Source organism: Gopherus evgoodei, unplaced genomic scaffold (assembly GCF_007399415.2).
Source record: "Gopherus evgoodei ecotype Sinaloan lineage unplaced genomic scaffold, rGopEvg1_v1.p scaffold_34_arrow_ctg1, whole genome shotgun sequence".
Taxonomy (NCBI): Eukaryota; Metazoa; Chordata; order Testudines; family Testudinidae; genus Gopherus; species Gopherus evgoodei.
In genome coordinates this window covers 1,819,203-1,834,317 of record NW_022060016.1, presented here as the reverse complement: position 1 = coordinate 1,834,317, position 15,115 = coordinate 1,819,203, and the positions used below count along the sequence as shown (strand labels likewise).

At 54.0% G+C, this 15,115-nt stretch overlaps 1 protein-coding gene across 4 annotated transcripts; it reads left to right on the top strand.

The window, feature by feature from the left end:
* Positions 1 to 5,411: 5,411 nt before the first annotated feature.
* Positions 5,412 to 14,614, top strand: LOC115641478 (transmembrane protein 229B-like). 4 transcript variants are annotated; one of them, XM_030544686.1, is made up of 4 exons: positions 5,412 to 5,603; positions 9,022 to 9,512; positions 13,258 to 13,376; positions 14,110 to 14,614. In XM_030544686.1, the coding sequence occupies exon 4, from the start codon at positions 14,120 to 14,122 to the stop codon at positions 14,612 to 14,614; it is 495 nt and encodes a 164-aa protein (XP_030400546.1). In that variant the 5' UTR covers positions 5,412 to 5,603; positions 9,022 to 9,512; positions 13,258 to 13,376; positions 14,110 to 14,119. The 4 variants fall into 4 exon arrangements, with proteins under 4 accessions (XP_030400546.1, XP_030400545.1, XP_030400548.1 ...); XM_030544685.1 differs by lacking the exon at positions 9,022 to 9,512; XM_030544687.1 differs by lacking the exon at positions 9,022 to 9,512 and having other exon boundaries at positions 5,523 to 5,549.
* The last annotated feature ends 501 nt before the right edge of the window (positions 14,615 to 15,115 follow it).

The following is a 15,115-nucleotide window of genomic DNA, read 5'->3' as shown; positions in this document are numbered from 1 at the left end:
AACTCAGCGAAACAAGCAGCCCCTGGAAAAGTCTCCAGGGTTTTTGCTGACAGTGGGCCTATTAGGCCCTCTAGCGGGGAAAGATACAGTAGCAGAAGGTCTGACGTCCTTCCCTTGGTTTTCTACACAGGGGGGAATTTCATCTTAGAATTGGATGCGGGGCTGTGCTAAGATACCTGGATCCCAATATTACAGGTTTTGAAGAATTTGGTGATGAATGTTTTTTCCTCTGAAAATGCCAATTTATCAAAACTGAAGCTTTTCACGGGAAAGTTTCCGTTTCCAGACATTTTTCAAACCACTCCCCGGCCTGCCTTATTTTTTGCTGAACAAAAACAAAGTTGCAAAATTGTCAGAAACTTGGTTTATGATTTTTTCTAAAGGAAACATCCCGATTCAAAATTGCTTTTTGTTTCAAAATTTGAGCTAAGTGCGATGGTTGGTTTTTTTAAACGGTCAAAACTGAAACAAAATGTTGCTCACTAATCTCAACGGAATGTTTTGCTTGACCCACCCTGAATGTTTATTTCAGATTTTTGGTTGGTGAAAATTTGAGTCTGATTTTTGGGATGGAAATTTTGTTTTTCGATACCTTGAAAACTTTTCCAGGATGGAAACATTGTTTCCCGTCCAGCTCTGCCTGTGACTAGGGATCAGCCTTCTGGAGTCATATGACGACATAAGAATTTCAGCTTTTTTTTTTAGTTAGTTTGTAGCCCTCATGTCTGCCAAGAAAAGCTTGAAAATGTGTAATTGACTCAGTGATGCTGTCTGAGTCTGCAGAGAGCCTGAGCCCATTGTTCTGAGAGGAGTAAACTGCACTTTGCATCTCAATGGGGTGTTGACTCTGTGACCCACGCTACTCTACCAGGGCCTCAGCTAACCTCACCCCAGCAGCTGGGCTCCCTGCGCAGCAGGAGGAGAAGTGCATAGTAAGCCCAGGCCACCAAGCAGAGAGACCCCCAGATGCTGGGGCAAATTCTAAGGTTTTCTAACCTTTTTGGCTTTCCACACTGAGCAGATGTCTCCATCTACTGGACTCTTTCCTTAGGGCCTGTGATGAAGTGGAGGGGGGGTGTTCTTGGTTTTTTCAATTGTTTGCATGCAGTGGGGGTGGGACGCAGTTTCCCTGGGTGTTACTGGTTTAACGAGGTGATGGGAGAGGGAGTTTGTTGGTACAGAGGACCAGCGAGGGAACTTGGGACCCCAGCCAGTGACCTGGAGAATGGATACTCCAGTGACTGTTGACCGGGAAGCCCAGCTCGGGAGTCAAAGCCGGTTCTGGCCAGTGGGAGGACAATGGGCTGCAGAGAGAGGACCCAGTTGACCTGACTAGCCGGCGCCAACCAGAGGGGTACAAAGGATGGCTGAGAGGAGAGGAGGCTAAGGCGACCCTGTTTACCTGGCCAGAAGACAATAGACAGAAGCGGGGCTTGGGGCTGGTGATATCAGATGCCCAGCTGGGAAGCAGGGAGGCTCAGGGCTGGAGAGGGAGAGCAGGCAGAGCCCACCTGGATGCAGGGGAGACTTAGATGTACTGTGCTGAGAGAGGCCAGGCCTGAGGGTCCTGAGAGTTTCCTATGCTGTGTTCAGACGCTCAATAAACCCTCCTGTTTTATGCTGGCTGAAAGTCGCTCTGGGCTAGAGATCAGGGTGGCATTATTCCCTCTGGGAGTGGAGGCCCTGGGGGTCCAGAGCGAGTGGACTCCCTGAGTGAGCCCACAGCAAGAGACAGCTGTGCTAAGGCTCAGCGAGGTGCTGTTCCAGGAGGTGGAGGGGCTTAAACCCCGAGAGAGTGGACCCCCAAGAAGGGGTGTCACACTGAAGGGGGTTCTTCCCCCCAGAGACCATACGAAGCCAAGACATGACCTGTGAGTCTGTGACAGGACCCCTTTGCTGGGGCCTTTTTGCTTAGAGGATCTTACCATGTCAAAGGCTTTCAGCTCAGAGGAAAAGCAAGACAGCATGTTACCGCCTCCTGTTCCAACTGGAAATATCACTGGCACGTGGCCTGCACATGGGGCTGAGGGCTTATCTGCAAGGGAACATTTTTCCACTCTAGGTTTTTCTGCTGTTATTATACTGGTATAATGTTACCGAAACGGTGCGTCCCCACTGCTTTGGTTAAGCCAAGCTTCGGTGACTTCCCTTGTGAGTCATTGCAGCTACACGGCTCTGCACTATGTCAAAATAACTGCACAGATCTCCCAGGGTGCAATGTTCTGCCACCAGGCTCAATACATTCTGGGATTTCTCTCACATAACTCTGTGGGATACTTACTGGAATTCTGAGACTTGGAGGAGTCAGACTCACAAACTCCCACAATTCCTTTCCTGGTATCTCATACTTCATCTGAGTTCTTCTCCTGGATCCCCCAGAGGAACTTCTGTTATGCTGAAAGGTCTGAATGGCTGCCATAAAAGGAGGACTTTGACCTACAGACAATCACAGACACTAGTTAAAGCTGATGGGCACACTAACCAAGCTTCTTTCAGGTTAAATGGAAGGAGCAATTAAGCCCCTTTATGGAATGAGATAGCTGGAAATTATAGAAGCCACCACCCAAAGCAATCGGCCACATGGCAAAGATAAGTGGCGTTATTCCATTTGGACAGAGGGGTTTCCCTGAGACTGATTGCAAAAACAAGGGATGGAGTGTGGGGGTTGATTCATTGCAGCTGCATGTGAGCCAGCAGCCAGCAAGATAAGCAGTTGTGAGCATCATCCAAAAGGGATGAGAACTCCTTGGGGCACAGGACGAGCTGGAGAGGCAGGTGTGGAAACTGGAAGTGAGGAAATTCGCTATTGTTGTCTGTTCCTTCTGCATTCAAGGAAGCAGGACCATGGGTGGGTCCCTTGTAAATAAATAGGCTTGCAGCAAGGAATAGACCTGACTCATATCTTCAGATCCTCCTCCTACCGGAAACAGTCCAGCAAGGCCCCAAATATTGACCATCCACCAGCTCCGGCCAACGATTCTGTACGGCATCACAGCTAAAGGAGAGACACAGCAGAGGTGGCATCTCATGCATCTATGTGACGTTAGGAAGGGATGCTGCTGGCAAATGGAACCAAGGGACCCCACCCCCGCGCCACCACTGAGTAGCCCCATCCTGAGTGGATCACACGGCCATGGCTCTCCCCTGCCTGGCATTCGTTACAGCCGTGCCAAGCTGCTTTAAAGCACCAGTGCACGTATAAAGCTGCTGCCCTGCATAAGCAGCTAATGCAGCTGCCACACTGGGGGAGGGGGGGGTAAAACGGGACTGAGATCGGGCCACCTAGCAGCCCCCTGGAGCTAGACCAACGCAAGGAAACCCCGCATGCACTCTGGGGGTGCTGGAACCCATGTGATGCCTTACCACCTCCCTGGGGGCTGCAGAGAGGAGCTGGCCAGAATCTCAGGGACTGGCTCATGGGCAGTCATGCCCAGCGGTTGGAGCTGGAGTCAGTAGCCAGAAATGGGAGCCCAGGCTCAGAACTGGAGTCAGAGCCAAAGTCAGTAATTGGAGGGTCAGGACCCGGTGACCCGGGGAAGACCAAGAGCAGATGCTTTGAGCAGCCACTGAACAGCTGAGGCTGGGTGGAAGAGCCAGGCTGCTGATTCCCACCAGAAGGGGCAGGATAGCCAACCAGGCAGCCACTACGGGCCAGCTGCGCTTGTTAGGTAGCCCGGAGACCGGCTCTGCGGCAGGCCCTGGTTCCTGACACCGAGTCTCCTGCCCTACCTTGACGCTGGCATCTCTGCACCCCTGAAATTTCAGAGAGTTCCCGGCAGTTTGGCTCAGGCTCCCTCTGCCCTGTGTTAATTGGCAGCTTGCCCCACCCCCTTCCCCTGGCCCTCCCTCCCTTTTCCTTCTCTGTCACTGATCCCCTCAGAACTCCGCCCAACCAAAAAATGTTTGCTGCCCTCCTGTTGGTCTCTCTGATGGTGTGTTCGCCCCCTTTCTGGGTGCGTTTGGTCTATTTGGATCATACAGGGCAGGGACCATCTGCTCCCCTGAGCATACAGCTCCCGAGCATGACGGGGGGAGGGGGACCTAGCTGCTACCGTAATTCACCTAATAGCAAGGAAAATGTACAGCACCTAGCACAATTGGGGCCTAGTCTATGCACAAGGCTTCTAGGTGCTACCATAATACACCAAAGAGTAATGAAAATGGAGAGCACCTCCCACAAGGGGGCCCCGCTACTGGCTGGTCCTTAGGCACTACCGTAATAAACATGATTAATAGTTAATCTGATAAGTAGTTAATCAAGGCTGTGGCGGGCTGTCTGTGGCCACTAGGCGCTCTGTCCCCCTCACGCGGAGGGTGCTGCCCATGTGGATCACCCAGGAAGGTTAATTTGGATAACCCAGCCTATGGCGGCAGATGTTCTGTGTCTGCTTGCAGCACGAGGCTGGAACGCAGGGTGCGGATGTCAGGCGTGGCCTGAGCGCCCCAGCTGCTCCCGTGGGAAGCCCCTTGAACGTTCTCTCTCCAAATCGTGTTTCCTTCAGAATAAAACTTAAGGGCCCTTTCCTACCCCCAGGCAAACAGCACCCACTTACCCTGGGGCCGGCTCAGGGCAGTGATAACAAAGAGTCTCGAGGGAGCGAGAATGTTGACTTGGTGTGTACATGGGAGCAGCGCCCAGGCCCACCTAGCCCGGTATCCCGTCTCTGACAGGGCCCAGCCCCCAGATGCAACAGAGGAAAGGGCACGGACCCTTCACGAACAGACAGGGGATAACCGGCCCTCCCACCCCCATGAAGGGCTCAGCCTTGTCTCTAAAGATTGGTTTAAGCCCTAAAGAAGGAGGTTTAATATCCCTGCCAAGATGTATGTTGTCATGAATTACGACAATAAGAAAGAAAGAAAGGGGTGAGAAGAAAGACAGACAAAGGGGGAACTGGAAAGGGGAGATAAGAAAGGGGGAACTGGAGGGGGGGCTAAGAAAGAGGCGATAAGAAGAGGGGCTGAGAAGACAGAGAAGGGGGCTGAGAAGGGGGATAGGAAGGGGGCTAGGGAGTGGGGCTGAGAAAGAGAACTGGAGAAAGGGGGATAGGAAGGGGGCTGAGAAGACGGAGAAGGGGGGAATTGGAGGGGCTGAGAAAGGGAACTAGAGAAGGGGGATAGGAAGGGGGGGCAGGAAGGGGGCTAAGGGGAGATATGAGAAGGGGGAACTGGAGGGGGGAGCTGAGAAAGGGGGATAGGAACGGGGCTAAGAAGGGGGGATACGAAGGGGGGCTGAGGAAGGGAACTGGAGAAGGGGGGCTAAGGGGGGCAGGAAGGGGGCTAAGAAGGGGGCTGAAAAAGGGGACTGGAGAAGGGGGGGCATGGAGGGGGGCTGAGAAGACGGAGAAGGGGGGCAGGAAGGGGGCTGAGGGGGGGTCTGAGAAAACGGGGGGGCAGGGGCTCAGCAGGCCCCCGCGCTCGGGGCTGTCCCTCTTGCCTCTCCCAATATGGCGGCGGAGGCGGGTCGGGGACCGCCCTGGGCGGGGCTTAGCGATGACGCCGCGCTGGCTGGTGGGGAGTCTCTTCAAGCGGCAGGCGCGCGCCGACAGGTGAGCGGCAGGTTCGGAGCAGGACTCCCGCGCGCCAGCCAGGCACCGGGCACGGTGAGCAGGGCTGTGGCCCGCCAGGCGGAAGGGGGCGCCAGGGGGCAGGGGGCACAGTGGGGCAGGAGCCTGAGGATCGGGGCCCTTTATCTCTGGAGAAAGTGCCAAGTGCCTGCCTTCTGTTCCCAGCCCTGGGAGGGGAGAGGGGTCTAGTGGGTGTCAGGACTCCTGGGTTCTATTCCCAGCTGTGCCATGGTTGCGACCGCTGGAGTTAGGATGAGGCAAATTATCAGATGCCACAATGATGGGTGGCCTTTTGAGTGCTCCCAGTGAATACCCCTTTTGTGCCTCAGTTTCCCTATCTGTAAAACTGCTGATGCTCCCCTCCTTGGAGGGCATCTACAATGTGAACTGCTCTTTGCCAAGTGCTGCGAGGTCCCCCAAGAAAAGGGATGGTAGATGGGAAAATCCGCTCCCCAGCTTGGATGCTCCTTTGGGCCAAAGCTTCCCAGAGCGGGTCAGTGATTCGGGCTGCCCGTCTTGGGCACTGAGCCCCCAAGGGTGCCCACTGGAGGGGATGGCTGCTCAGCACCCCTCCAAAACTGAGGTAGCTGAAATCAGAGGCCGCTAGAAAAAAGTCTTGAGAGCCAGAGAATGCAAGGAGGGGCACCGGGGCAAAGGGGAGACTTGGCTGGTTTTCATCTGTGCCCAACCCAAAGTGTCTGTTCCTTGCTCGTGGGTCTGAATCTGGTGGCTGGACTTTCTTGGGGCACCGCTCCTGTGCTCATGCCCTAAGAAATTCTGGCGTTGATATCCCTTGCCACCCTGCACCTTCCCCCACTCTCAGAGCCAGGCAGCTGAGTTCGTCTGGGCTGTGATCAGAATAAGATATGGGGCCATTCCCCTCCAGAAGCTGTCGTTTCTGACCCAGCCCTGGAGCAGAGGACTGGCTGGCTAATAAGGGATGGGCCGTTCCCCTCTAGAGGGTGCCAGTTTCCATCCAGCCCCAGACGGACAGCGGAGGATTGGAGGGTTCTCCATCCAGCTCCGAGAGTCCTGACCCCTGCTGCGTGGGCACCACTCAGCCCCTCGACAGCTGTCTCAGCAGAGGAGACAAGTGCTGAAAGGGCTCTGAAGGATGCAGCTTCCCTCTCACCCAGAGGCAGGATCCGGGAGGGCAGAACTGAGCCCTGCTAGCAAGGGGCTCCCTCCTTGCCCCTGTTGTGAGATGCGGGCTCAGAGTTTGAGGCCCCTGAGACATCGTGCCCAACAAAGCAGCTGTCCGGAGTCTGCACAGAAAGGCTGGAATGGAGAGAACTGCCTGAGCTCCTTGCTGGCATGGAGCCGTGTAGCTGGTGGCATTAATCCGCCCTCCTGGCACCTGCAGCCAGGGAGCCCCAAAGTGCTACATGGATGCTAATGAACGTGGCCTACAAGCAGGGGTGAGGGGAAGGAGTACCTGTAATGTACAGAGGGGGAAACTGAGGCAGAAAGAGCAGCGATATGACTGCCCCAGAGCCACCTACTGAGTCCAAGGTAGAGCTGGGGATAGAACCTAGAAGTCCTGAATCCCAGCCCTAACCACTAGGCTCCCCTCCTCCCCCAGAGCTGGGGATAGAACCCAGTAGTCCTGACACCAGCCCCTCCTGCTGCTAATACGAGACGCTCTCCCTGTCCAGAAATGGGAATAGAACCCAGGAGTCCTGTCTCCCAGCCCTGGACTTCTCCCACCCAGCCATCCTATAGGAGCAGTGTGACTTCTCCTGAAGGCACCCTGCAGTGATGTGATTTCTCTCCTTTAACACCCTTTTTCCTGCTCAGATCACAGCAAAATCAGTGATCCTTGAGTTACGTTTCCTGTACGGCTCAGACATTTTGCTAGACCATGTGAGATTCCTAATATTCCCCTCCTGTCCCCCCCACCCCGGCCTTTCTATAGGCCCTTTCCTCTGACATGCTCTCAATTTCCAGCTTGCCTCTTTGAGCCATTATAAGTCCCTTTCCTGCTCGGTGCCTCAGTTTCCCCATCAGTAGAATGGGTTTGATAAGGCTTAACTACCTCCTACTGCAGCTGTAGGATGGGAGGAGAGCATTTTGATCCTCTCCGCATGCCCCCCCCCATAATGAAACATAAAAAGGTGTTAAGCCTTTAATTCAGACTGGCTGGTATTTCCAAGGCCAGGGGAGATGGCTGTGATCATCTGGTCTGACCTCGTGTCTAACAAGGTGTGAAAGGATTCCCTTTTTTTTATTGGCAAACGTCAGTGCAGGTCGATTTTGCTGCACACGCTCAAACCAATGAAAAAATATTTCTAGCGATCACAATCAAAATGGACAGGGTGTCAAAGAAAGACGACTGCTGCGTGAGAACTGAGTATATTTTGGGCATGTGATGTTGACAGCTGGTGTTTTAATGCTCGTAAAGCTTTTAACTTATTTAATGACAGCAGAGGTTGAGATTCAATAAGTCTACCATAAGAACAGGCGCACTGGGTCAGACCAAAGGTCCATCTAGTCCAGTATCCTGTCTTCCGACAGTGGCCAATACTAGGTGCCCCTGAGGGAATGAACCGAACAGGGAATCATCAAGTGATCCATCCCCAGTCACCCATTCCCAGCTTCTGGCAAACAGAGACTAGGGACACCATCCCTGCCCAGTCTGGCTAATAGCCATTAATGGACTATCCTCCTTCCCCCCATCCCGCTGTATGATTTCCCCCCCCCACCCGTAATTTGCCACAATTGTGAACATTTAAATTGATAACAATTGAAAAAAGGCTTTAAAATAGCCACCAATATTATTTGTTGAAATTATACAAGAAAGAAAAGTGGAATTCTGCCCAGGCCAGGGTACTTCCCCAAAGCAATTCCTGTTTGAACCAGGGCAGATCTTTCTGGGAAAAAAATCCAATTTTCATCTAAAAATTGCCCATGCTGAGGCTAAAGGCTGCCCTTGAAAGTGAGTTTGGATTCCCTTGAGTTTTCCCAGGATAAGCTACCTGGCACCCAGACACATAAGTTTTCCTGGCACCTCATTCCACGTTAATTAATCCCCATTGGAAGCAGCTTAATTCCTGTTTGAAACCAGCAATAAGCCAGACTTAAAGATTGTCAGCTCCTTGGGGCAGGGACTGTTTGTCCTGTGAATGTACAGTGCCTGGCACCATGGGGACCTGGGCCGTGATGAGTGCCTGGGCACTACCATAATATATCGAATAGCAATAAAAATGTGCAGTGCCTGGCACAGTGGGGGCCTGACCTATGACTGGGGCGCTTGGGTGTTACCATAATACACCTAATAGCAATAAAGATATACTATACAGCTCTTACCAGCTTTACCCGTTACTTTGGGGTATGCTCATTTATTAGGGTTACTGGGGGGGGGGGGCGGTTGGTGGAGGAGGATTCTGTATTTTTCTCAATGTACTGCCTGTGTCACTTGCGTACTCATGTGGAGGGCTACTTCTCCCCACTGCAGGTCCTCTCCCAATGGAGCTATCCTGCAGGACCTCTGTTCCCCAGGGCTGGGTTCCTCCAGCCCCAGAATCAGACGAACACATGCACATTAACAGAGCGCGTCTGAGAGAACCGGGTCAATCAGTCCTCCCAAGCTGACCCCTTTATATGCCCCTGGACTCAGCAGACTGGGTCGAACATCACCTCCAAGCTGTCACCTTCATATGCCCCTGGACTCAGCAGACTGGGTCAAACAGCACTTTCAATCTGCCACCCTCGTGTGTCCCAGGTTCAGCATGTCCCTATCCCCACTTTCACATTACAGTTGTTCTGGTAGTAATCCACCTGATGAGCAAACAGCACAGGATTTTTGGGCGCTGCAGGGATCTTTTAGCTTAGGTACGAGGAGCGATGCCGCAGAACGAATGAGAAAAGGTGGGATTTGGCTCGAAACAAAACACAGACTATTCCCCTGCTGACAGAGATCAAGCTTGGGAGATTTCGGGGTGACGGGTGTGTGACGTTGTGCAGTCTATTTGGTTTTTTTAAAATGTAATAATAAGTGACTATAATGTAACTGAGATGCTTCATGCAGTTGTAAGGTATCATTACAAAGCTTATAATCTTCTGAGTGTGATCATCCTGTTTGTATGAACGTACCGCTCTTGTATCTGAAACTAGAAATATGAAATATAACTCTGACGGCCTAGTGTAATTATGCAAAGTGTGGGCCATTAATGGTGGTTTGGAATCTTGATGACTCCCATTAACCAGGACAATTGACTGCAGATGGCTCTGTTTAATCTGTCAGTCTTCCTGTGTACGTGTGTGCTGGCAAGTGGGCAATGATCATGTCACCTGAACCGGAATCCATCTTTAACCTGGTGTCTTTCCATTGAGAAGGAGGGGGTGGGAACTCACAGAGAGACAAAAGGATTCCTGCCTTATGCAAAAGATATATAAAGGGGTGGAAGAGAACAAAGAGGGAGAGGAGCCATCATGAAGAATCTCCTAGCTACTACCTAAGCTGGGACAAGAGCTGTACCAGGGGAAAGAATTGTGTCTGAGGGTGAGATTATCTGTATTCAGTTTGATTAGACATAGATTTGTACGTTTTATTTTATTTTGCTTGGTGACTTGCTTTGTTCTGTCTGTTGCTGCTTGGAACCACTTAAATCCTACTTTCTGCATTTAATAAACTCATTTTTTACTTATTAATTAATTCAGAGTATGTATTAATACCTAGGGGAGCAAACAGCTGTGCATGTGCATCCCTCTCTATCAGTGTTACAGAGGGTGAACAATTTATGAGTTTACCCTGCATAAGCTTTATATAGGGTAAAACGGATTTATTTGGGTTTAGACCCCATTGGGAGTTGGCATCTGGGTGTTAAAGAGAAGTACACTTCTGTGAGCTGTTTTCAGGTAAACCTGCAGCTTTGGGGCAGGTAATTCAGACTCTGGGTGTTAGTTGGAGCAGACGGGAGTGTCTGGCTCAGCAAGACAGGGTGCCGGAGTCCTGAGCTGGCAGGGAAAATAGGAGCACAGGTAGTTTTGGCACATCAGTTGGCAGCTCCCAAGGGGGTTTCTGTGATCCAGCCTGTCACAGCGTGAACTTACAATCAAGCTGTTCTGCAAGGGCCCAGGATGCAAAACCTCATGATTGAACAAAATGCTTCCACCTCTGGGGCGGAGCGTGGCAGCTGATGGATGGTGAAGCTGCGCAAGGATTTAAGGTTTGATGTGCAGAAGAAAGGCATCCTTGGTGGACCTTAGCAGAGGGGTTGGGGATTTTGAGAAGGCAGGATGGAATTCGGATGCCAGAATCTTTCTCCTTTGGGGAGGAGAGTGGCTTGGAAGATGCTATGACTCCATGATTCATTTAGGTCAACTTAACCACGTCGCTCAGCGGTGTGAAGCACTCTGACGCTGTTGCCTGGAGTTCACAGCCCCTCAACTTGCTCTCCGCCCCCAAATCCCCAGCATGTTTTGAATACGCTACCCTTCCCGCTAGCCCATCTTTGCAACCAGACAGGTCTGGCTCCACCTACCGCTGCTCAGCCAGAAAAGTCCTAGATTGAACGGCGGAAGCCCAGCTATGGAGTCACTGCCTGTTTATTCAGGTCTTGCAAAGGAGATGCAGGATGCCGGGCAACGGGGAAGGAGCTGTGGCCGTCCTACCAAAAGGCAAAGCAGACCAGTGGAAAATGCCTCCCACACCTTCAGCTACTGTGTGGCGCCGCGTGCCATGGGTATATTAAAGACCTCATCAAGGTCTGTCTACACGGCATTGTAAACCCGGATCTGCAGAACCTGGGCTTGTGGACTTGGGGTTTTCCAAGCCCGCTCGTGAGCGTCCGCACTGTGTCATTTACAGCCGTTGGATCCGGATCTCACGGCCGTTGTAACATGTCTGTACGGCACTACGCAGCCCTTCTGCCGTGGGGCTGCAGCTTGCGCTGTGTCCGCAGTACAAAATGACGGCTTGAATCCGGTCACCAAAGTCCCAGGACATGGGTTCTGTGTGCTTGCTGACTCAGGTCAGGCTGATTTGGGTGTGGACTAGGGTGACCAGACAGCAAATGTGACAAATTGGGACAGGGGTGGGCGGAATTGGCGGCATATGTAAGAAAAAGACCCAAAAATCGGGACTGTCTCTATAAAATCAGGACATCCGGTCACCCCAGTGTGAACGGAACAGGGCTTGGGCTCAACCCTGAGGCAGCGCCGGGGCTTAATGAGTGGTGCAAACGTCCCCTCTGAAAGGGGACCAAGCCAGCAAGGTGACTTGATCGCGGTGCCTAAGACCGTGGTTCTCGGCCCCTAGGCTGCTTGCAGCCCATGGGACATCCTAGGGCCATAAGGCAGTATATATAGTGTGTGGCCACAGCCCACATTACACAGAGAGATCTGCATGTCTGGCCTGCAATGGTCAATAGGTGGAGAACCACTGATCTAAGACCTTCGCAGGAAAAAGATACCAGGTACTAACGGGATCTTTAATCCAAAGAAGAAAGGCCAAATAAGAAATTTAAAGCTGGACAGATTCAAACTGGAAACCGGGCACCAACTTTTAACCACGCAGGGGACTAACCAAGGGAACCAGCTCCCCAGGGCAGTGGTGGATTTTCCCTTCTCTTGATGGCTTCAAATCAAGGGGTTACCCAGGAGTCAGACTCGCCGATCCGACCTTTAAACTCCATGACCTCCTTTGGCACCTGTTGGAGGAGCTGGTTTTTCCTCTGCCACCTCTCAGCGGTGCCCGCCCAGGATTAGGCGGAGATTAGCGGGTAGGTAATTAAAACACAACCCCTCTCAGGATTTTGCTGGGGGCGGTTGCTGTTTCTTTTGGCTCGCCCTGGCTGCCGACGATCAGCTCCTCCTTATATTAGCAGCTAATCCGGGACGCTGGGCACTGTGAGTCACCTGGTCGCTCGGGCAGATCCGCCCGCCTGGCAACAGTTGGAGTTGGCTTCAGGTTCCAGGCAGTTAAGCAATAAGCCACGTCCGGAGGTTTTGTTATTGTATATGGTGGTGCCGGGGCCAGCCCCGCTGGGGATGTGCCTTGCGGACAGGGGAGGGGGGAAGACTCCATTTTTGCTCCTCTGCTGGTGATCTGCCCTGGCTCCCTGACCTTGGGTGAAGTCAATGGGCCAGACTCCTGCTCACGCTCAGACCTCGCCTCAGCCCTGCAGTGGGGTGGGAACGGGCCCCTCAGCACTCCCCCAGGCTGGTGTGGAAGGGGTATAAATGGCTGAGGCGGAGGAGGGGCCTGGCCGGAGCGCACTGCGCTGTGTGGGGCTAGTCTCTGCCCCCCAAGACCCCGTAGGGGGCGGATCAGGGGCATGGCCAGAGCCGTGCTTGGTGGTGATCCTCCATTCACGAAACAAGCGCTCCACTTCCTTGCCCTCCACCGGGGAAAGATTCAGAGTCTGTCTGGGTCTCACAGCGGACACGTGGATTGGCTGGTCTACACAAGAAAAATCCATCGAGCCAGCTGCGGTGCTCAGAGTTGTGAAAAACACACATACACACCACACACCCTGAGTGATCAAGTTAAGCCGACCCAAGCCCTGGTGTAGACAGCACTAAGAATTCTGGCGTCAGTTGTTTCTACACGGCAGCGGGGCAGCTGTAGTGTTTCAGGTGTGGACAAGCCCTTGGGGCAGCTGATGTCTAGATCATGGGGTAGGCGGGGTCTAGGATGCGTGTTGTGATTTTTTAAATTTTTTTTTCTGAGTTTTCCCTTTGTTTCCAGTCTTTCTGCCGGCTGCCCTTTGAATCTCTGCTCTTTGGTGAATAAAAGGATCCTCGCGTTCTCTACAAGCCAATCTAAGTGCCGGGGGTGGAGCAGAACCCTGGTCCAAGGCAGAACGGGTACGCTGGGAGTGTCCTGCACCTTTAGAGTTGGGAATTTGGGGAGTGGACCAGGGTCTGGGCGATGTAGGAAGGTGCCCAGAGGACTTGGGAGTGCGGGGGGGGTGGGGGGTGTCGGCATTTGCCGATGGTGAACCTGCAAAGGGAGAGTGAAGCCGGAAGGCAGAGCTTGTGTGGCAGACGCTGGTAGCGGTGGAAGACTGACCTCAGCTTCCTCCTGCTGATCCAGGGGTAGCAAAGTGCCTTGCAAGCTTGGGTACCCCCACAGAAGCATCACCCACATCTCTACCCCTAGCTAACCCCCTGCTGAGGTTGGCACAGCCCTGGTACCCTGCCCACACACCTGCTTGCAACTGTTTCCCCCCCTCCCCCCACCACTTTCACTGGCAGCCTGAGACTGCGCGTGGCAAATCTTATCGCCGAACGGGCCTGCTCTAAGCACTAGACACCAATCCCCTCCCACAGCTGGGAAAAGAACCCAGGAGTCCTGGCTCTCAAGCCCTCTGCTCTAACCACTAGGACCCTCTCCCTTCTCGGAGCTGGGAATGGAACCCAGGAGTCCTGAACGCCCCTCCCCGCTCTAACCTCCTAGCTCCCACTCGCTGTCGCTGGAGCACTCTGGCTCTGTGTAGGTTCCCTAGGATCTGAGCCCCTCCAGCCCTTACAACCCTCTCTTGCCCTTTCCAGTGCTGCCACCCCACTAATGCACCCCCCCATGTGCCACTGCCCACAGATCCCACGCCATGGGCAGCCGGGCCGAGCCCCTGAGCCCCCTGACCCGCTGGTACATCTACGCCATCCACGGCTACTTCTGCGAGGTGATGTTCACGGCCACCTGGGCCTTCGTGGCCGAGCGGGACTGGAAGTTCCAAGGCGTCACCAGCGTCTGGGCCCTGTTCATCTACGGCACGTCCAGCCTGGTGCTGGAGCGGATGTACCTGCTGCTGCGGGGCCGCTGCCCCCTGCTGAGCCGCTGCCTGTGTTACACCCTCTGGATCTACCTGTGGGAGTTTGCCACCGGCTACCTGCTGCGCCGGTTCGACGCCTGCCCCTGGGACTACAGCCACTTCCGCTACCACCTCATGGGGCTGGTGACGCTGGAGTATGCCCTCTTCTGGTTCCTGGGCTCCCTGCTGCTGGAGAAGCTGATCATCGGGAACACCCTGCGGCTGCGGCTGGAGGGGCCCGGCCCCACGGCCGCCCCCGCCGGCCGCTTCGCACCCCACAAGGACGCCTGAGCGCGGCCCGGGCTGGGCCGCGCCTGCCCCTCTCCGGACTGTCCTGCTGCAGCTCCCGGCGCGGCCTGACGCTAGACGGGGGCAGCTTTGCGTGGGGGGTGGCCGGGCGGAGCGGGGCGAAGCTCTGACCCTCCCATCCTCCCCACTCCCGAGACCCTCCCGTTGCCCAGACGACTGCTGCCGGGGGGATCCATCCTCCAGTGCCAATGCAGGGAGATTCCCCGGGGACTGGTCTGGCAGCACGTACTCTGGGCCCAGTTCTCAGCCCCCCACTCCTGCATCCCTGGGCGTGACGGCAGGAATGGGGTGCAGGTGGCTTTTAGCCCCTGTTGGTGCTCCCCCTGTTCTGGGCCCTGCAGCCGGGGTCAGCTGTGTTTCTCCACGACCGGTCCCTGAGATCTGCCTGACACAGTATAGAAGGCAGCAAACCGGTCCTGGGTATAAAAAGGGACGGAGCAACCTTGGGGCTGATCTGAAAGACTCTCTGCCCCCTACGAGCCC

What these genes read in the sequence shown, in the direction of transcription:
- LOC115641478 (XM_030544688.1), top strand. Translation starts at nt 14,120, where the DNA reads ATGGGCAGCCGGGCCGAGCCCCTGAGCCCCCTGACCCGCTGGTACATC.